This window comes from Hyperolius riggenbachi, chromosome 3, assembly GCF_040937935.1.
Source record: "Hyperolius riggenbachi isolate aHypRig1 chromosome 3, aHypRig1.pri, whole genome shotgun sequence".
NCBI lineage: Eukaryota > Metazoa > Chordata > Amphibia > Anura > Hyperoliidae > Hyperolius > Hyperolius riggenbachi.
In genome coordinates, this window is record NC_090648.1 from 226,452,003 (window position 1) to 226,474,526 (window position 22,524).

Below are 22,524 nucleotides of genomic sequence, written 5' to 3' on the forward strand. Positions count from 1 at the left end.
TGTATTTGTATAAAAAGAACCCGGTGATAGAAGTAATGTCTGATAGGCTTCAACTTTTCTCTTTACAACTTTTCAACTAATTCCTTATGTCCAAACTAGTCTTTATAGTGTACGTTTGCATGGGTGGTCATGTATACTGGGAGTGTTCCTTGAGGTGAGACAGATATTGGACACTCCAAACATTGATCTAGGTGGTGGGCAATTGTGACAGATGGACGTGTTACTGTGTGGGTTAAGGCACGCACATACTTGTCACTGTCGCCACACCTTGATAAGCACTGAGCACAGAACATCTGCTATGCAATACTACAGCAGCACAACATAGTGTTACACTGCTAAAGAAGGAAAAGTTTATAATGGATACTTAATATTTGTAAAAGTTCAAGGCAATAAATATTTTTACAAACGATGATCATTTAAATAGCTACTGTATATTCTGATAAGCTCCTTCATGAAAACTTTGACAGCAGCTCTAGCAACTATCACCAGGATTTTGAGCCCTGAGCCATATGCTATTCACTTTTTCACCTGAGTTTTCTCCTAGGTGAAATTTTGAAACTTTGTCAATAAAATGCCTTTTAAAACACCAGCAAGAAAACAAATACTCAAAATAATGATGAAAGTACTTTTTCACCTACTTTTTGGTACTTTCTCTATTGCAAAGTTATAAATTTAAGATGAAAAATTATCTCCTAGGAGAAAAAGTGAAATGCATATGGCCCCTGTTCTCTTGGATTCAACGACTACAAGGGTAAAAACTGCAGTTTTACATAGAGTAAATCCCTGTCATTTCAGTGGCAAGTATAATTAACATCAAAAGACCACTTAAAAACATATACCACAGTTTACTTGTCCACCCTTTCCTTCATAGTGACTGCATAAAGAATGCCTCAGTGAGTGTTGGGAACGTGGCACTATATTAGATTTACCTTGGTTCCCTTAAATGATTGTGCTGTCCATTATGTGAACCTCTGATTTTTGAATCCTGAACAGGATTTGTGTGAGGTCTCTTTAGTTTTTCTGTTTATCCATTGTCAGGATTTCTATATTGAGGGGACCGCTGCTGCTATGACAAACTTTTCAGAAGGATGCCCATGATTAGTTATTATTGTGAGGCTTGATGGACTTCTCTTCTAAACATCCCCATAAAATATTGTTATAACCCTGAGATCGGCAGACTCCTAATTGTACTTAGTAACACTGGCTCCACCATTTTACATCTGCCTTTTTAAAAATGGTTAATTGGGGGTAAAGGTTCAGATGAGATGGCAACCAGGCCTCTGGACTAACATGAGACGTTAGGCAATCACCTAAGAGTGCAAATGATCCAGCTCTGTTTCCACAGTTCAGATCAACAAGTCTTACGCTCTCTTTTTACAGTCCTCTTCACAGCATAAATGGATACTTAATTTAAATGCAGGAATAACTGTATTGCTTATGTCCAAATATGCCTTGGCAGTGTTTCCATTCTTCCAAGTCTTTGTAGAAGGTGGGAAAAAGGCCTTGTTTGAGAGGGAAGATACATGGCACCTCAAGTGTGAGCAGGGTCCTATTTGAACTTTTTACCATCCAAGGCCCCTATTACCAGCTACCCCCTTGCCAACCCTCCTCACATACAGGGAGTGCAGAATTATTAGGCAAGTTGTATTTTTGAGGAATAATTTTATTATTGAACAACAACCATGTTCTCAATGAACCCAAAAAAACTCATTAATATCAAAGCTAAATATTTTTGAACATAGTTTTTAGTTTGTTTTTAGTTTTAGCTATTTTAGGGGGATATCTGTGTGTGCAAGTGACTATTACTGCGCATAATTAATAGGCAACTTAACAAAAAACAAATATATACCCATTTCAATTATTTATTTTAACCAGTGAAACCAATATAACATCTCAACATTCACAAATATACATTTCTGGCATTTAAAAACAAAACAAAAACAAATCAGTGACCAATATAGCAACCTTTCTTTGCAAGGACACTCAAAAGCCTGCCATCCATGGATTCTGTCAGTGTTTTGATCTGTTCACCATCAACATTGCGTGCAGTAGCAACCACAGCCTCCCAGACACTGTTCAGAGAGGTGTACTGTTTTCCCTCCTTGTAAATCTCGCATTTTATGATGGACCACAGGTTGTCAATGAGGTTCAGATCAGGTGAACAAGGAGGCCATGTCATTAGTTTTTCTTCTTTTATACCCTTTCTTGCCAGCCACGCTGTGGAGTACTTGGACGCATGTGATTGAGCATTGTCCTGCATGAAAATCATGTTTTTCTTGAAGGATGCAGACTTCTTCCTGTACCACTGCTCGAAGAAGGTGTCTTCCAGAAACTGGCAGTTGGACTGGGAGTTGAGCTTGACTCCATCCTCAACCCGAAAAGGCCCCACAAGCTCATCTTTGATGATACCAGCCCAAACCAGTACTCCACCTCCACCTTGCTGGCGTCTAAGTCGACTGGAGCTCTCTGCCCTTTACCAATCCAGCCACGGGCCCATCCATCTGGCCCATCAAGACTCACTCTCATTTCAGCAGTCCATAAAACCTTAGAAAAATCAGTCTTGAGATATTTCTTGGCCCAGTCTTGACGTTTCAGCTTGTGTGTCTTGTTCAGTGGTGGTCGTCTTTCAGCCTTTCTTACCTTGGCCATGTCTCTGAGTATTGCACACCTTGTGCTTTTGGGCACTCGAGTGATGTTGCAGCTCTGAAATATGGCCAAACTGGTGGCAAATGGCATCTTGGCAGCTGCACGCTTGACTTTTCTCAGTTCATGGGCAGTTATTTTGCGCCTTGGTTTTTCCACACGCTGCTTGCGACCCTGTTGACTATTTTGAATGAAACGCTTGATTGTTCGATGATCACACTTCAGAAGCTTTGCAATTTTAAGAGTGCCGAATCCCTCTGCAAGATATCTCACTATTTTTGACTTTTCTGAGCCTGTCAAGTCCTTCTTTTGACCCATTTTGCCAAAGGAAAGGAAGTTGCCTAATAATTATGCACATCTGATATAGGGTGTTGAGGTCATTAGACCACACCCCTTCTCATTACAGAGATGCACATCACCTAATATGCTTAATTGGTAGTAGGCTTTCGAGCCTATACCGCTTGGAGTAAGACAACATGCATAAAGAGGATGATGTGGTCAACATACTTATTTGCCTAATAATTCTGCACTCCCTGTACACACACTTTTACTGGTTCCAAAAATCAATGTATTTAAGTTGTGCCGTCTTTAAATTACATAACACACACAATTTGCATGCATCCTTGTCTCCCTCCTCTTCTCATCTGCTGCAGCTCCAAGCCCCTGGTCTGTCTCTCATTATTGGGCATGCCCTTTTTATTTCCTCTTGCTTTGGAAGGTCACTATATTTGTGCCTACATCCTGGAGTTTCTCTGACCTGACTGTCAGCTTCAGTAGCGCCGAGACATATGACGTGAAACTTTCCTGCCTCTCCACAGCTTTGATAGGTTAGAGCTTGATGGGGGCGGAGTCGTACTCAAATAGCCGGCCAGCTGTGGCTTTGATAGCTCAGGTCACAAACTGTAACCTGCCCCCATTGGTAGCCCCTTCATCCTGTAGGTGTAGTTGCCTGCCATGATCATGTGCAGACTCTGTGGAGGTATCAGGATGGCCAAGCACCGTGTCTGGGAGAATGTTTGTAGCAGAGTGCACAGACATGCCGTCTGTGCACTCTGCTACCAACATTCTCCCAGACACGGTGCTTGGTCATCCTGATACCTCCACAGAGTCTGCACATGATCTAGGAATAGCTTGGTCAGGCGCCATGGCCATGGTCTTTGTGACCTTGCCTGAAATCCGGCCATGAGTGTAAGTCAAAGAGAGGAAACAGCTCTTTGACTTACATGGCAGTTGAAAAGATAATATCTTATTGAACGTCCACTTTAGTCACTGATTATAGATGTCAATTTTTTCTGCATAAAGTTGATTGTTAATTACTGAAATAATTTGATGGAACACACATTTTCATGAGAAAGCACAGTCTCTGTATGTTTAATCAAAGTTTAATGTACATGGTTGGAATCAAATCAAAAGAGGAATGGGAATTCAAGTTTGCAAATTCACCAGTTAACCTGAAGCTACAGGGTGAAGCACAATAACACATACAGCAGTATTTTAAGGGTTCATTATATTCGTTATGTATGCTACACTGAATTCTTTTCCTTATCTTTCTTTGTGTAAAGGCGCGTACACATGCCATACCGCCGCAAACGACGGGTCAGTCAGACCCTCCCGCTGGGCGGATGTTCAGCCAACAGTAGCGTGTGTGTACGCTCTGTCGGCATACTGATAAAGCTGTTTCTGAACGAACTGCTGAGTGGATCGTTCAGCTATTGCTAGGTATTTCTATGTAAGAAAGGCACAAATTTCACTGGAGACTAAGAATCTATGCCAAGAAGCAGAAATAAATGCAGATAACGGTTCAAACACCTTATTAAGAAAGCCTATTTCCAAAGCATTCATACTATGTTGTCCAGTCCCTGTACTTAAAAGTCCTAGATCAGGCTCTTGTGTTTATTAATGCATGTTGTGCTGAATATTTTTTATAACCTGGCTTGCAGGATTTGCAAATCTGTTTTCCTGTGCTAATATCAGATGATGCATAAATAGACTGAATAGCAGTCTGTAAGCCACCCCAATTCCTCCTTTAATCACATAATCACCCACAAGAGGGAACCAGGAAGGGGATGGGAGGGGGCAGCCAACTAATCTAGGAAGGGTTACATAGTATATAACACACTGAGGCCCAGTGCACACCCAAACCGCTAGCAGATCCACAAAACTCTAGCAGTTTTGGGTGCGGATGACAGAGTTTAGTCCCAGTGCACACCGGGCGGATCTTGATGCGATCCGCCGGCCGCATCCGCCTCAGCATCCGCGTGGCTAATGTATCTGTATGGGCTGGTGCACACCGACGGTTTGAGGATTTAAGCAAACCGCAAACGTGCAGCAAGAGGCACGTTTGCGGTTTGCTAAAAACCTCAAACCGCCGGTGTGCACCAGCCCATAGAGATACATTAGCCACGCGGATTTTCAGGCGGATCCGCCCGGTGTGCACTGGGCCGGAATCCTTGAATTGTAGCTGCAGTGCTGGCCATAAAGAAGTGATATAATTTAGCAATGGAAAAGGGTGAGGTGATCTCCAGTATGCTGGGGTAGGAACTCCAACTCTGCTGGTAATAAGAAACTATTGGATGTATTCTACCGGGTAATTTCAATATATATATTTTAAAAAGGTATAGATATGCAGTGCACAAAATCACTGCTAATTACTGCAAATTGGCTGTCATATGCATTAAAAATGGCAGGCTGAACTAAGGCTTTAAAGAGAGTCTGATGCGAAAATAAATCCTACTTCCAAATCCCAGGGGCAAAATGCGGGGAGCACTTCCTGTAAGAGGCAGAGCTTTGCACTGTAGCTCTGCCTCTACTGGAGTCAATCTCTGCTGATCGCCGCTTCTCCCTGCCCATCTCAGTCTTCCTTCACTTAGAGGGGCGGGGAGAGGCGGAGATCCGCACGCAGATAAACTTCAGTAGAGGCAGAGCTACAGCGCTAAGCTCTACCTCACCCGGCAGCAAAATCCACGACTTTGAAAGTCGTGGATGTTTGCCCCCGGATTTGGGAGGCTTAAAGCCCTCGTTTTGCCACTGTATGGGGCGTTTCACCTCTGTTCATACGCCTTAAGCTAAATAGCAGGTAAAAAGAGGAATTTATATTTGCTTCAGACTCTCTTTAAATTGAAGAAAAAAAATACAATTTTTATTGTACAATTTTAGCAGCTTTGCACAGTTGCCATCTTTCTGTGAAGTGCCTTCTCTCTGTATACACAAGTGGTTTCTAAACATTGCATATAACAAATCATCCAGTGTCACTTCATTATCTCCACATAATTAGCAGGAAAGAGCCCCCGCCGGCCGTTGCAGGACCCCGTCCACCACCCTTCATCCAATATCTCAACGTCTGTGATAATGTCCTGAGGTTCAAAGGAGATCTCATCATCACCACCTGTGAATCACAAAAACAATAGTTAAAGATTTACCAATAGCCGGAATCAGACTGCGCTCCACGGATTACAGCACCAAAGATATAGGGGATCGCAACCAAACAAGAGTACCTCACTCCAAACCATTCAGATCCAAAAACCAGTTGCGCGTCAGATCCTGCTTATAGCATACAGCATGAAGATCTCCCTATAAAAAGGACAAAGGTGCGCACATAGTGCCCAATACTGCTATTTTAACAGATTCTGACACCTCGTGCTGCACTCCTGAGGGATGTGCCACCACCTGGGGAATACAATGGGTCGGCCCCCCTCGTGAATTCACTCACCAGCTCACGACTTGCACTTCGCATATAGTATACAATTCTGCTGTCCAGGCGGTATATCCAAGTATAAATCCAGGCTTTATTAAAAGAATAAAAAGGCAGTGGGTGACAGACCTCTCCTCTCCCTGGCCGCGGTACACAGGGTAGTGCATCTCCACGATCCTGCCGATACTGTCCCGGTGACGTCAGCGCGCTCCTAAGCTCCGCCCGACGCGTTTCGTCTCAGTGACTCATTCAGGGGCTCTGAATGAGTCACTGAGACGAAACGCGTCGGGCGGAGCTTAGGAGCGCGCTGACGTCACCGGGACAGTATCGGCAGGATCGTGGAGACGCACTACCCTGTGTACCGCGGCCAGGGAGAGGAGAGGTCTGTCACCCACTGCCTTTTTATTCTTTTAATAAAGCCTGGATTTATACTTGGATATACTGCCTGGACAGCAGAATTATATACTATATGCGAAGTGCAAGTCGTGAGCTGGTGAGTGAATTCACGAGGGGGGCCGACCCATTGTATTCCCCAGGTGGTGGCACATCCCTCAGGAGTGCAGCACGAGCTGTCAGAATCTGTTAAAATAGCAGTATTGGGCACTATGTGCGCACCTTTGTCCTTTTTATAGGGAGATCTTCATGCTGTATGCTGTAACGCCCCCTACCGTGTGGACAATGAATGTCTATGAGAAGGTTCATATCAGTGTGGGTTGTGCGCTGTCCATTCAGTAAAGTGATGCGTGTACCATTTTTGAGGCGATTCCGCCTCAATGGAAAGTATAAGAGCAACACAAAACGCTCACAAAATCGCTTTGTGTAGCGATTGCGTTCACGTTTTTAAGAATAAATACATTGTATTTATTATTTTCCGGGTCAAAGAGTTCACTTCCTGACTTGCATCAGGGAGTGAATTACAAACTGCTCTGAAAAAACGCTTAGAAAACCGCTAAGCACAAAAAACAAATCGCCCACCCAAGCGCCGGGTATCTGGAAAAAAAAGATGCTTCAAAAACAGCCCAATGCGGACGGACACGCGAGCCAAACGCAATGTGAACAAGACCTAAATGTGCATATCTATATTCTGCCACGCAGAAGAGGGCTCTCTAGTTAGCATGCGTGCACATCTAAAGGGATGCCGAGGATGCACAGGACAGAAATGCAACGGCTCATGCACTCCACTTGGGGAAAGCTCACAGTTTCCAGCCAGATACAGCTGGTGAGACTAACTAAGCAGGGCTTAGTGAATTTAAAGAGACACTGAAGCGAAAAAAAAAATTATGATATAATGATTTGTATGTGTAGTACAGCTAAGAAATAAAACATTAGGAGCAGAGACATAAGTCTAATATTGTTTCCAGTACAGGAAGAGTTAAGAAACTCCAGTTATCTATGCAAAAGAGCCATTGAGCTCCACGACATTCAAAGTCGCAGAGATCTCTGTCTTCTGAAGCTTATTATCTCAACTGTCTGGCACTGTGTTGGGTTTTTTTTCCTGCAGAGGACAGTTAAAAAGTTCACTGTCCTGCTCTCTAAAATCATTTAGAATGCTGAGTATTGTGTAAACTGCAAATGTTAGAGAATGATGCAATGTTATAAAAAAACAAAGTATATAACTGAAATTAAAAATATGAGAATATTTTCGTTGCTACTAATGTTCTAGTAATTATCCGTACTACACAACCAATTCATTATATCATCATTTTTTTAATTTTTTTTTTTTGCTTCAGTGTCTCTTTAACCACTTCCCGACCGCCGTATATACAATTGGTGGCCGGGAAGTGGACCCCGCAAGGACCGCCGTATTGACAAATGGCGGCGGCCTTGTAGGGGCATGGGCGGAGCGATCGCGTCATCAGTGACGCGATCCTCCGCCTCCGCCTGGCGCCGCTCACCCGTCGCAACATCCAGCCGGCCATACGGAAGCGCCGGCGGGATGTTAACCCGACGATCGCCGCATACAAAGTGTATAATACACTTTGTAATGTTTACAAAGTGTATTATACAGGCTGCCTCCTGCCCTGGTGGCCCCAGTGTCCGAGGGACCACCAGGGCAGGCTGCAGCCACCCTAGTCTGCACCAAGCACACTGATTTCCCCCCCCCCCTGCCCCAGATCGCCCACAGCACCCATCAGACCCCCCCCCTGCCCACCCTCCAGACCCCTGTTTGCACCCAATCACCCCCCTAATCACCCATCAATCACTCCCTGTCACTATCTGTCAACGCTATTTTTTTTTTATCCCCCCCCTGCCCCCTGCTCCCTCCTGATCACCCCCCCACCCCTCAGATTCTCCCCAGACCCCCCCACCCTATGTACTGTATGCATCTATCCCCCCTGATCACCTGTCAATCACCTGTCAATCACCCGTCAATCACCCCCTGTCACTGCCACCCATCAATCAGCCCCTAACCTGCCCCTTGCGGGCAATCTGATCACCCACCCACACCAATAGATCCGACATTAGATCACCACCCAAGCGCAGTGTTTACATCTATTCTCTCCTCTAAACACCCACTAATTACCCATCAATCACCCATCAATCACCCCCTATCACCACCTGTCACTGTTACCCATCAGATCAGACCCTAATCTGCCCCTTGCGGGCACCCAATCACCCGCCTACACGCTCAGATTGCCCTCAGACCCCCCCTTATCAATTCGCCAGGGCATTATTTACATCTGTCCTTCCCTGTAATAACCCACTGATCACCTGTCAATCACCCATCAATCACCCCCTGTCACTGCCACCCATCAATCATCCCCTGTCACTGCCACCCATCAATCAGCCCCTAACCTGCCCCTTGCGGGCAATCTGATCACCCACCCACACCAATAGATCGCCCGCAGATCCGACATCAGATCACCACCCAAGCGCAGCGTTTACATCTATTCTCTCCTCTAAACACCCACTAATTACCCATCAATCACTCATCAATCACCCCCTATCACCACCTGTCACTGTTACCCATCAGATCAGACCCTAATCTGCCCCTTGCGGGCACCCAATCACCCGCCTACACGCTCAGATTGCCCTCAGACCCCCCCTTATCAATTCGCCAGTGCAATATTTACATCTGTTCTCCCCTGTAATAACCCACTGATTACCTGTCAATCACCTGTCAATCACCTATCAATCACCCATCAATCACCCATCAATCACCCCCTGTCACTGCCACCCATCAATCACCCCCTGTCACTGCCACCCATCAATCACCCCCTGTCACTGCCACCCATCAATCACCCGCTGTCACTGCCACCCATCAATCAGCCCCTAACCTGCCCCTTGCGGGCAATCTGATCACCCACCCACACCAATAGATCGCCCGCAGATCCGACGTCCGATCACCTCCCAAGTGCAGTGTTTACATCCTTTCTCTACCCTAAACACCCACTAATTACCCATCAATCACCCCCTGTCACTGCTACCTATCAGATTAGACCCCTATCTGCCCCTAGGGCACTCAATCACCCGCCCACACCCTCAGAATGCTCTCAGACCCCAGCCCTGATCACCTCGCCAGTGCATTGCTTGCATCTATTCCCCCCTCTAATCACACCTTGAGACACCCATCAATCACCTCCCGTCACCCCCTAACACACCAACCCATCAGATCAGGCCCTAATTTGCCCCGTGTGGGCTCCTGATCACTCGGCCAAACCCTCAGATCCCCCTCAGACCCCCTTCCGATCACCTCCCCAGTGCATTGATTGCATCTATTTTCCCCTCTAACCACCCCCTGAGACACCCATCAATCACCTCCTGTCACCCCCCTAGCACTCCTATCCATCAGATCAGCCCCAATACAACCTGTCATCTAAAAGGCCACCCTGCTTATGACCGGTTCCACAAAATTCGCCCCCTCATAGACCACCTGTCATCAAAATTTGCAGATGCTTATACCCCTGAACAGTCATTTTGCGACATTTGGTTTCCAGACTACTCACGGTTTTGGGCCCGTAAAATGCCAGGGCGGTATAGGAACCCCACAAGTGACCCCATTTTAGAAAAAAAGACACCCCAAGGTATTCTGTTAGGTGTATGACGAGTTCATAGAAGATTTTATTTTTTGTCAAAAGTTAGCGGAAATTGATTTTTATTGGGTTTTTTTCACAAAGTGTCATTTTTCACTAACTTGTGACAAAAAATGAAATCTTCTATGAACTCGCCATACACCTAACGGAATACCTTGGGGTGTCTTCTTTCTAAAATGGGGTCACTTGTGGACTTCCTATACTGCCCTGGCATTTTAGGGGCCCTAAACCGCGAGGAGTAGTCTAGAAAACAAATGCCTCAAAATGACCTGTGAATAGGACGTTGGGCCCCTTAGCGCACCTAGGCTGCAAAAAAGTGTCACACATGTGGTACCGCCGTACTCAGGAAAAGTAGTATAATGTGTTTTGGGGTGTATTTTTACACATACCCATGCTGGGTGGGAGAAATTTCTATGTAAATGGACAATTGTGTGTAAAAAACATCAAACAATTGTCATTTACAGAGATATTTCTCCAACTTAGCATGGGTATGTGTAAAAATACACCCCAAAACACATTATACTACTTCTCCTGAGTACGGTGGTACCACATGTGTGGCACTTTTTTACACCCTAAGTACGCTAAGGGGCCCAAAGTCCAATGAGTACCTTTAGGATTTCACAGGTCATTTTGCAACATTTGGTTTCAAGACTACTCCTCACGGTTTAGGGCCCCTAAAATGCCAGGGCAGTATAGGAACCCCACAAATGACCCCATTCTAGAAAAAAGACACCCAAAGGTATTCCGTTAGGAGTATGGTGAGTTCATAGAAGATTTTATTTTTTGTTCCAAGTTAGCGGAAAATGACACTTTGTGAAAAAAAACAATTAATATCAATTTCCGCTAACTTGTGACAAAAAAATTAAAACTTCTATGAACTCACCATACTCCTAACGGAATACCTTGGGGTGTCTTATTTCTAAAATGGGATCATTAGTGGGGTTCCTATACTGCCCTGGCATTTTAGGGGCCCTAAACCGTGAGGAGTAGTCTTGAAACAAAAATGACCTGTGAAATCCTAAAGGTACTCATTGGACTTTGGGCCCCTTAGCGCAGTTAGGGTGCAAAAAAGTGCCACACATGTGGTATCGCCGTACTCGGGAGAAGTAGTACAATGTGTTTTGGGGTGTATTTTTACACATACCCATGCTGGGTGGGAGAAATACCGCTGTAAATGGACAATTGTGTGTAAAAAATTCAAAAGATTGTCATTTACAGAGGTATTTCTCCCACCCAGCATGGGTATGTGTAAAAATACACCCCAAAACACGTTGTACTACTTCTCCCGAGTATGGCGATACCACATGTGTGGCACTTTTTTGCACCCTAACTGCGCTAAAGGGCCCAAAGTCCAATGAGTACCTTTAGGATTTCACAGGTCATTTTGAGAAATTTCGTTTCAAGACTACTCCTCACGGTTTAGGGCCCCTAAAATGCCAGGGCAGTATAGGAACCCCACAAATGACCCCATTTTAGAAAGAAGACCCCCTAAGGTAGTCCGTTAGGAGTATGGCGAGTTCATAGAAGATTTTATTTTTTGTCACAAGTTAGCGGAAATTGATTTTAATTGTGTTTTTTCACAAAGTGTCATTTTCCGCTAACTTTTGACAAAAAATAAAATCTTCTATGAACTCACCATACTCCTAACGGAATACCTTGGGGTGTCTTCTTTCTAAAATGGGGTCATTTGTGGGGTTCCTATACTGCCCTGGCATTTTAGGGGCCCTAAACCGTGAGGAGTAGTCTTGAAACGAAATTTCTCAAAATGACCTGTGAAATCCTAAAGGTACTCATTGGACTTTGGGCCCTTTAGCGCAGTTAGGGTGCAAAAAAGTGCCACACATGTGGTATCGCCGTACTCAGGAGAAGGAGTATAATGTGTTTTGGGGTGTATTTTTACACATACCCATGCTGAGTGGGAGAAAGATCTCTGTAAATGGACAATTGTGTGTAAAAAAAATTAACAAATTGTCATTTACAGAGATATTTCTCCCACCCAGCATGGGTATGTGTAAAAATACACCCCAAAACACATTATACTACTTCTCCTGAGTACGGCAATACCACATGTGTGGCACTTTTTTGCAGCCTAACTGCGCTAAGGGGTTCAAAGTCCAATGAGCACCTTTAGGCTTTACAGGGGTGCTTACAATTTAGCACCCCCCAAAATGTCAGGACAGTAAACACACCCCACAAATGACCCCATTTTGGAAAGTAGACCCTTCAAGGTATTCAGAGAGGGGCATGGTGAGTCCGTGGCAGATTTCATTTTTTTTTTGTCGCAAGTTAGAAGAAATTGAAACTTTTTTTTTTCTCACAAAGTGTCATTTTCCGCTTACTTGTGACAAAAAATAATATCTTCTATGAACTCACTATGCCTCTCAGTGAATACTTTGGGATGTCTTCTTTCCAAAATGGGGTCATTTATGGGGTATTTATACTATCCTGGAATTCTAGCCCCTCATGAAACATGACAGGGGGTCAGAAAAGTCATAGATGCTTGAAAATGAGAAAATTCACTTTTTGCACCATAGTTTGTAAACGCTATAACTTTTACCCAAACCAATAAATATACACTGAATGGTTTTTTTTTTTAATCAAAAACATGTTTGTCCACATTTTTCGCGCTGCATGTATACAGAAATTTTACTTTATTTGAAAAATGTCAGCACAGAAAGTTAAAAAAATCATTTTTTTGCCAAAATTCATGTCTTTTTTGATGAATATAATAAAAAGTAAAAATCGCAGGAGCAATCAAATAGCACCAACAGAAAGCTTTATTAGTGACAAGAAAAGGAGCCAAAATTCATTTAGCTGGTAGGTTGTATGAGCGAGCAATAAACCGTGAAAGCTGCAGTGGTCTGAATGGAAAAAACGTGGCCGTTCCTTAAGGGGTAGAAAGCCCTAGGTCCTCAAGTGGTTAAGCAGCGGTTTTCGATATATTACTGATTTTTTTTACTACATGTGATGAAAACTTAGTGAATTTGGGAAAAAAGTGTAAAATACAGAATGGATTTTACCTATTTTTTTTTTATTTTTTTTTTGTACCGGACTGCCCTGAGTGAATTGAAGCCATCAAACCATTGAGTCATTTACATTGCAAGGACTGGCCTTACGCTGCTGTAAATATAACATACATGAGCACTTTCTCTCTCTGTCACATAGTTTGCATAAGGTGAGTGTTCACATGTGTACTTGTGTTCAGGAAATGGCACTATTCGTCTCTGTCCAATGAATACAGAAAACAATTCTCAGTGACCTTGTTTTTATTACTGAAAATAAAATCATAATCCTCTCGTCTCACTAAACCTCCCTGGACCATCTGGCTGATGTACTGCTTCTTTAATGGGATGTATTTGTAAACACAGCCTTGTCTCTCAACGGCAATGGCAATCAAGGTCAGGCAACAAGGTCTCTATAGATTAAAGTGTTTCACTTCTGTAGCAAATATATCACTAAGTATATAAACGTAAAAGAGAGTCTGTCATAAGGCAAGGCAGCAGAATTAGAGAGGTGAAACCTTGCATTCTTCCTGTCACATTATACTCCTGGGCTGCACTGGAGTTATTTTCCGGTGATGTTGAACTGCTTTAGTAGTCAGCCTCAAAAAACGTTTGCATTTACTGCTTCCGCTGTTCTGAGTAAATACACACTTCACATTTGACTCGTCACATGTTTGGTGGCAGAAACCAATATAGATTCACTTACCGCCTTCATAATCATACAGAGCAACTGCAGATATCCCTGTGGTGCCTGTGTGAAAATATTTACATATGGTTACTTATGTTCATCATGGAAATGAAACTACGTAAATAAGACTATGGGCATAAGAAGATCATTAGATTTTTTTGACATTTCTCTGAACGCGATTGGGCTCTTGAACTGAGAACTGAGAAAATAGTTAAATCCTATCTCTTTAGTCTACTGAACTCGAACTCATAAACAGAGCTCTTCAATCCCTTCACACTTTGCTATGCTGCAGCTTTATGTTTAACTCATATAACATTATTTTTTGCCCTCCATCAAACAACTTCCAATTCATTTCATTAGCAAAATAAAAAAACATGATTTACGCCATTTTGTAACATTGTTTACCTTAAAATGTAAATGCCACAACAATTCAAGTGTTCCGACTCTTATGCCATTTGAATTTTAACTTTGGGGCATCCCACCACACTACTGACCAGCTTTGAGAAGTGTCTTGTTTGGAGACCACTTGTGTTAAATTCAATTTACTGGACATGATTAGGAAAGAACACCCGTCTACGTATGATACTTTAAGTTGTATACGAGGGCAAAAGCCAATCCATGAGGTCAAAATATCTGCACTACTTAAAGGCCACAGTATGAAACCACAGATATGGGGAAATGCAACCAGAAAATCCAGAGTTTGAAGTGAGCAGTTCTGTTAGCATGTACAAACCCATTAAACTGGGATTATACTGTATGTTCACCTTTGTTTTTCTACTAACCCTCTTTTGGCAGCTCTTCATATAGACCTTCTTGTTTTTCCCCTTGTGGTTCTATAATGCATTCGTAATCCTCGCCATCATCCGCTTCCTGTAGCCTTGGTGGAGGATCTGGAATAGTCTCATACTCCTCATCTGCATCTGGTGGGGGAACAGCGATGTCTTCATAGGTCTCTTCCTCGTTGAATGCTTCATCTGGAATGGGCTCAGTAACCATCATTACTGGCAGCTTGGGAGGAACAGCTGGTGGTTCCTCATAATCAGGATCCAGTAATATCTAAAATGACATAAGAAATAGAAGGGATGCAGATACCTTGAAAGATCCCACACTTGATGTGATGTTTTACACAAGTACTGTATATTTACTTCCACAGGCTGTGAAGGCATTGCAGAGCCACGTGGAGCTGGAACTGGAGCTGGAGCTGGGACTGGAGCTGGGGCTGGAGCTGGGACTGGAGCTGGCACTGGAGCTGGGTTGTGCTCCCGCTGAGGCACATAAGCTTCTGACTTCTGCAAAATTTGAACATGAAAAGTTAAGGTTAATAGTTATTACTGATGCAAGTTACTGAATCACACACCCGTAACAAGCATGCGGCTAATCCATTCACACTGCAGTCAAAGCACTTGATCCGTATGCTTGTTCAGGCTCTATGGCTAAAAGTATTACAGGCAGAGGATCAGCAGGATAGCCAGGTAATCTGCATTGATTAAAAGGAAATCAATAGGTCAGTCTATAATCTATATATTCCTCTCACTTTAGGTAGGCTTAACAATAAAATGTAATAGGACAAATCATTAGAGAATATCAGTCCCCCAATATTTTAGTAAGCTGGGAACATTTTCTGATGAATCACCTAAATTTGTTTCCAAGAAAACTATTGAAGTATACTTTATTATTTGGACCGACTGCAAGACTAGAAAACCTCAGATAATGTCCTGTAGGATAGCAGAAGGAAAAAAAACACAGAGAGATCCGGGAGCCCAATCTGGTGCAATATGGTTAGTGGATCAGGGTGTAGTAATTAACAGTATAAGTTATACTCACAAAATTGGGTTGCAATGAAGACAACCACTCATGTCCTCAGGTGGGGAAGTACCATCCCCACTCGGCCTTTGGGTCCTAAGACTGTCGCTGCTCCAAAAAAAATTATTTATAGGTCGACAGAAATCGGCCTGATCTCCCTCTCCTGTTGGAGGGGTGTTTACTATTTGAAAGCAAGTAGGAGGCGCCCGGGAAAGGATATAAAGGTGTAGATTTCAATACCCTATTTGGCAGTATTCAACTATATTTGTAAAGATAATAAGTTGTCCTACCTTTATAGGTGTCCCCTTAGGGATAGAGACATATGCAAGATCGAGTGACAAAGGTTTATCAAATGGTGCACTAGACAACGCGTTTCACGGTCACAGCCGCTTCCTCAGGTCAATAACAGTGCCTGTGGTAAGGAGGTTTTGAGTTTCCGGGCGCCAATGTCATTGTGCACTATTTAATAAACCTTTGTCACTCGATCTTGCATATGTCTCTATTCCTAAGGGGACACCTATAAAGGTAGGACAACTTATTATCTTTACAAGTATAGTTGAATACTGCCAAATAGAGTATTGAAATCTACACCTGTATATCCTTTCCCGGGCGCCTCCTACTTGCTTTCAAATCAGATAATATCCTGTCCTTTTGTGATATGTAAAAAAAGAAAAAAAACAGCCATCACACTGATCCAACAGCAGTTCGCACCCCATCCACATAGGGAACATGTGCACCGGCACTGAAGTGGAACCTGCTGTGAAGTGAGATCATTCCTGAATGCTCTCAGATCACCTGACTAGAATAGCCATAGGCTCCAGCGCCATCACATATAACGGGGATAAAGGACAGCCTTGATGCATACGTGGTTGAAGAATTATAGGGAAGAATATGATAGCCTTAGTTTGCAATCTGGCTGTGGGATGGCAGTATAGAAGCCTCACCATGTGAATAAATCTCCCAGAGATAGTCTTTCTCCACTAAATCAAATGCAGGGAATAACAATAGCCCCCGTGACTGTATACATGTAATTAAGATGCCGGGAAATTTGGGCGCAGGGAAAAGCCATAAAAAAGGGCTCATCCTGCTCTTGCAAAAGTTCTGGCTGCATTCATTACTATTCCCCCTCCAGGCCCCCATTGAGTCTGAATTAAGACGCTATTTGACTTCCAGCTATTGCTGGCAGCCAAATTATGCTGATTTTATTGTAATCTGTGCTCCGTTTTTTGAAGGCACCTAAATCACTGACTGAACGCTGTTATAGCCGTAATTCACATTACAGCCTATGGCATTGAAATCTCCAGCGTTTTCTTTACCTGACTCGCCCGTGGCCACCCCTGTTGCAGGGGGACCAGGGGCTAAAGGCCCGTGTCTAGGTGCAGAGCAGAATGGAGTGTTAGTTTACTTTCTTTCAGCGAGCAGAGCAACAGGTCCTCACTCCTAACGTCACTGTAGATGCCGTACAGCATATTTACTTGCAGCTCCCATCTCTGTATGTGACATGACATGTACAAACAAGAGACGGAAGGAGATTGGCTGTGCGGCGGCTACAGTGCAGTAAGGAGTGAAGACCTGTTGCTCCGCTGCTTCCTTTGCCTCAGAATCATAGTTAAAATATGAATACCATATGCATTAACCACTTGAGGACCCTGGGCTTAAACCCCCTAGTGACCAGGCCATTTTTTTTACTAATTAGGCCACTGGAGCTTTAAGACCTAGCTGCAGGGCCTCACAACTCAGCACACAAGTGATTCCCCCCTCCTTTTCTGCCCACCAACAGAGATTTCTGTTGGTGGGCTCTGATCCCTCTTGGGATGTTTGTTTGTTTATTTATCAATATTTATTTGTATTTTTTAACAATAAATTTTACTACTTTTTTTTTCTATTTTCTAAACCCTCCCTCCCCCCTCCAGCTAATCAGTGCGATCGGCTGTCATAGGCTTCAGCTTTATGACAGCGGATCACTTCCCTGCCTCCAGAGGGGACAGCCGTGTCACATGGCTGTCTCTAGTACAACGCTGCTTTAGAGCGCAGTGCTGTACTATGTAAATAGATGGCAGTTTCGCCGTTTAACAGTCTCCTAGCGTCGATCGGCGTTAGGCAGTCCTGGGGCTGCCTAATATAATATAAAGTTAATATATCATATGTTATTAATGTTTATTTACCATTGATATTAAATATACTGTATAATTAACTAGCTCAAGTTTATTTTCACTTCAGGTTCACTTTAAAAGGAAATTTAAAGTTTAGGCAGTTTTAATGTTCAGTGTTTTTTTCCTTAAAGCGGTATAAAACCCCAACATAATATTCAATAAAACCACGTTTTCCTACTTTTTATATGCCATACGGTTATCATATTTGCATTTGTGCATAAGTATTATTATTCATTTAGAAATTATACGTTTCCAAAAGTACAGTTTTTTTTGCTTTGTGAGCTGACTTTGCATTTTATTAATTATGTGTTGAATTCAGAAATTCTTTGAGTCTCTGTCTTTGTCCAGGAGCTTCTTTAGAGAATGTGTCACATTCCTTACTTGATACAATTAAGTAATCACAAGATAACATAATCTACACTTTGGATGCATCCACATTTCTCTGCACTGATCTTTCCAGCCCTGTGGGTAACCCTTTGAATACTGGTCTAGTAAAAAAAAAAATGCTGGTTGTATATAATATGCTATAAATAATTTTTTAGAGCAAAGAAGAAATGCTGGGTTTTATTCCGCTTTACGAAACCCCCCCAAACCCCTTGTAATAAGCAGTAAGCTTATTCATGCCGCCCCACCTCTTTCTTTGCTTGTCCCTCTCTCTCCATCTTGTCTTTATTCTGTCTCCTCATTCTCTCTTCTTCTGCTTTTTTCTGATTTTCTTCCTCTGCTGTCTTGGCCATGTTTTCAAAACGAGACCTTAAATTCTGAGCACCACTTGTCACTGCGAAGGTATATAAGACAGTTAAAAACCGAATAATGATGAACTGAGTAAAATTATTTAAAATAAACAAATAATGTATCTGCAAATGAATATTACATACTTACCTCGCCGTCAGTTCCTCTCAGAAGCTCACCATTTTCTTCTGATTATTATTCCTCCCAGTTCTGACAGACTTGTCTCTCAGGAAGCTAAAAGCCTTAGGGCCCTTTTGTCAGTATATCAGTTGCTGTCAGTTATAACTGAAAGGACAACTGATGTGCACGGTAATGTCCATGTTACCCTATGGCTCAAGCAATATTGCTGGTTAACGGACTGCTGACCTGGAAGCTACTATGGAGTCATCACCTTTTTTTACATTGGACAACAGAGATTTCTATTGATCACAGTGGACAAACAGGAAAAGGCAGAGAAGAAAGAGATTGATAAGCAGACTACACAGGGAGGTAAGTAGGACGTGTATGTTTATTTGGACGTATTTTTCAGTTCAGGTTTGCTTTAAAGAGAAACTCCAACCTAGAATTGAACTTTATCCCAATCAGTAGCTGATACTCCCTTTTCCATGAGAAATATAATGATTTTCACAAACAGACCATCAGGGGGTGCTGTATGACTGATTTTGTGCTGAAACCCTCCCACAAGAAGCTCTGAGTACCGCGGTACTCTGGCCAAACTGCCACAATGTAACAATGTTCACAGACAGGAATTAGCTGTTTACAGCTGTCTCTAACAGCCAAAACAGCTAGGAGCAGCTACATAACCTGCCCACAGTAAAAATGTCACCATGTAATAAATGTCAGAATGTAAATCGGGGAGAGGAAAGATTTTACAATGAGCAAACACTGACTAAATCATTTATACATAATTATGGTAAAAGATGAAGCACTTTTTTTACTACATTATTTTCACTGGAGTTCCTCTTTAAGGTTGTCACCCACAGGCAATGTGTGTCTTTAAAGTTTCAAATAGAAAATGTAATTTTAGTCTCAGAAAAAAAAGAACAAACATATGCTCTTCAAAACAACATTTATTATTTTTGCCAAAACATTTCTTGCATCCTTGCTCAAGTAGACTTGGGTGCGCAGGAGTTGGCATACTGGAACTTTGGCTGAACTATATTTGGCTTCTCATTGGTAATAGACCAATGGAAATTTTGGGGTCAAATTTAAATGTGGTACAGTTAGCCCATTGGTCCATTGGCTGGAAATTCCGGTATGCAGGTTTGTTCCTGGTATGGTCGCAATCTGGTCACACCTTATTAGGGTATGAATACATAGTGCTATAAGCCTACATTCAATTACCCCTCTCCTTTAGGGGGACATGGTGGTGGGAAAAAAGACTCTTGTTATTCAGTGTTGGGACAAGGATGCTTTGTGGAAGATTTTCTGCCCGCACACAGAAGGCACCTCACCAGTAATGACAGCCGTGTATGTTGGTTATAGCTCAGAAAGGCGGAACCATGTGCTTAGTAACTGTTACTCCCGCTCTCCTAACCTGCATGGTTGGATTATAGTTAATAACTATTTGGGGAGGTCAGGGGAAGGGGGAAGATATGCCCTGTATAACAACCATAGCCCCCCACCCTCCCCACCACCACCCCACATTTCAAAAATATGATCAATGTACCACACACACATATATTCAATTTTTTCCCCAATTATGATAAAAATGATTGGATACTCTGACAAAATTGCTAGGGTGTGTATATTAATAAATTGTCAATCTAACACACACCACACAATCTTTAGAAAGATTGAAGAAAAATATCTGGCATTCCGGATCAATAATAATCGAAGAAAACGGGAAATCCGATCGGATTTTTCAGGCGAATGAAAAAAAGCTTTCGATTTTTTCGGTAGATCCGATCGCTTTTATCGAATTAACGTAAAATCGGATCATTTTATTGTATCGTGTGTGGCCACCTTAAAAGGCTGAGGACTGCAATTTTCAATCCTTTGACTTAGTAAATCAGGCCCCCAATATATTTAAAGAGACACTGAAGCGAGACTAAATCTCGCTTCAGCTCTCATATATAGCAGGGGCACGTGTGCCCCTGCTAAAACGCCACCATCCCGCGGATAAACGGGGGTCCCTTCACCCCCAACCCACCCCCCGCAAAAGTTGGTCGGAAAGTTGGTCGCTGAAATTGTCTTCCTGGAGGCAGGGCTAACGGCTGCAGCCCTGCCTCCAGTCGCGCCTATCAGACGCGCATCGCCGCCTCTCCCCCGCCCCTCTCAGTGAAGGAAGACTGAGAGGGGCGGGGGAGAGGCGGAGATACGCGCTGACAGACACGCGTGGGGCAGGGCTGCGGCGGTTAGCCCTGCCCCAACCAGGAAGCGCTCCCCCGCATAACGGAGGGGGTTTGGGGGGGACAGGGACGCCCGTTAAGCCGCGGGATAGCGGCGTTTTAGCACACGTGCCCCTGCTATATATGAGGTCTGAAGCGAGATCTATTCTTGCTTCAGACTCTCTTTAAGGCTATTAGTATATTCAAATAACACTAATAGCTATACCCATAGCATATTTTTTAAGATCAAATGCATGAGACTTACTGGCTTCCAAGGGCTGTGTTTTCTGGTATACTGAACTAGGTGATTCAATGTCACCAAATCCGGATGCAGACTGTAAAGAAGGAGTACAGAAAAGGGGATATGGTAATCATACACACATTGGAGCCCTGACTGGTTACACACACAGACACACACACACACACAGACACACACACACACACAGACACACACACAGACACACACACAGACACACACACACACACACACACACACATATATATTTGGACCACCGAGCAACAGTCCAGTGCTGCTTCTCTGTAGCCCAGGTCAGGCGCTCCTGACGCTGTTTCTGGTTCAAAAGTGGGTTCATGCTTCCATCTGCTGAAAAGCTTTATGGAGATGAAGATTTCATTTTTCAGCACGACCTGGCACTTGCTCACAGTGCCAAAACCACTGGTAAATGGTTTACTGACCATGGTATTACTGTGCTCCAATTGGCCTGCCAACTCTCCTGACCTGAATCCCATAGAGAATCTGTGGGATATTGTGAAGAGAAAGTTGAGAGATGCAAGACCCAACACTCTGGATGAGCTTAAGGCCGCTATCGAAGCATCCTGGGCCTCCATAACACCTGAGCAGTGCCACAGGCTGATTGCCTCCATGCCATGCCGCATTGAAGCAGTCATTTCTGCAAAAGGATTCCCGACCAAGTATTGAGTGCATAACTGAACATAATTATTTGAAGGTTGACTTTTTTTGTTTTAAAAACACTTTTCTTTTATTGGTCGGATGAAATATGCTAATTTTTTGAGATAGCAAACTTGGGTTTTCATGAGCTGTATGCCAAAATCATCAATATTAAAACAATAAAAGGCTTGAACTACTTCAGTTGTGTGTATTTGAATCTAAAATATATGATCTATATATCTATATAAATATATATCTATATATAAGTCTAATGTTTATCAGTACATTACAGAAAATAATGAACTTTATCACAATATGCTAATTTTTTGAGAAGATCCTGTATATATATATATATATATATTATATATATATATATATATATATATCTCACAGCAATTATTTTGGATGGCCATACAATCTCTCTGTGCTGACCCCCCCCCCCCCCCCCCCCCAGCACTGTCTAGCCTGACTGTATTTGCCACGCCTCCTTCCCATGCCACAGCACTCTCCATAGGTCACTTCTGGATAGAGGGTGGGT

The 22,524-nt window shown here is 43.1% G+C and overlaps 1 protein-coding gene across 2 annotated transcripts in view; it reads right to left on the reverse strand.

The window, feature by feature from the left end:
• Positions 1 to 5,015: 5,015 nt before the first annotated feature.
• Positions 5,016 to 22,524, reverse strand: part of LOC137561331 (src substrate cortactin-like) — a 49,455-nt gene continuing 31,946 nt past the window's right edge. For both annotated transcript variants that reach the window (XM_068272615.1, XM_068272616.1), the window contains 6 exons: positions 21,342 to 21,411; positions 18,647 to 18,792; positions 15,204 to 15,347; positions 14,841 to 15,114; positions 14,077 to 14,121; positions 5,016 to 6,028 (listed from right to left, as the gene is read on the reverse strand). In XM_068272615.1, coding sequence (XP_068128716.1) covers positions 5,892 to 6,028; positions 14,077 to 14,121; positions 14,841 to 15,114; positions 15,204 to 15,347; positions 18,647 to 18,792; positions 21,342 to 21,411 — 816 coding nt within the window. In that variant the 3' untranslated portion in view covers positions 5,016 to 5,891. The remainder of the gene's footprint in view (positions 6,029 to 14,076; positions 14,122 to 14,840; positions 15,115 to 15,203; positions 15,348 to 18,646; positions 18,793 to 21,341; positions 21,412 to 22,524) is intronic.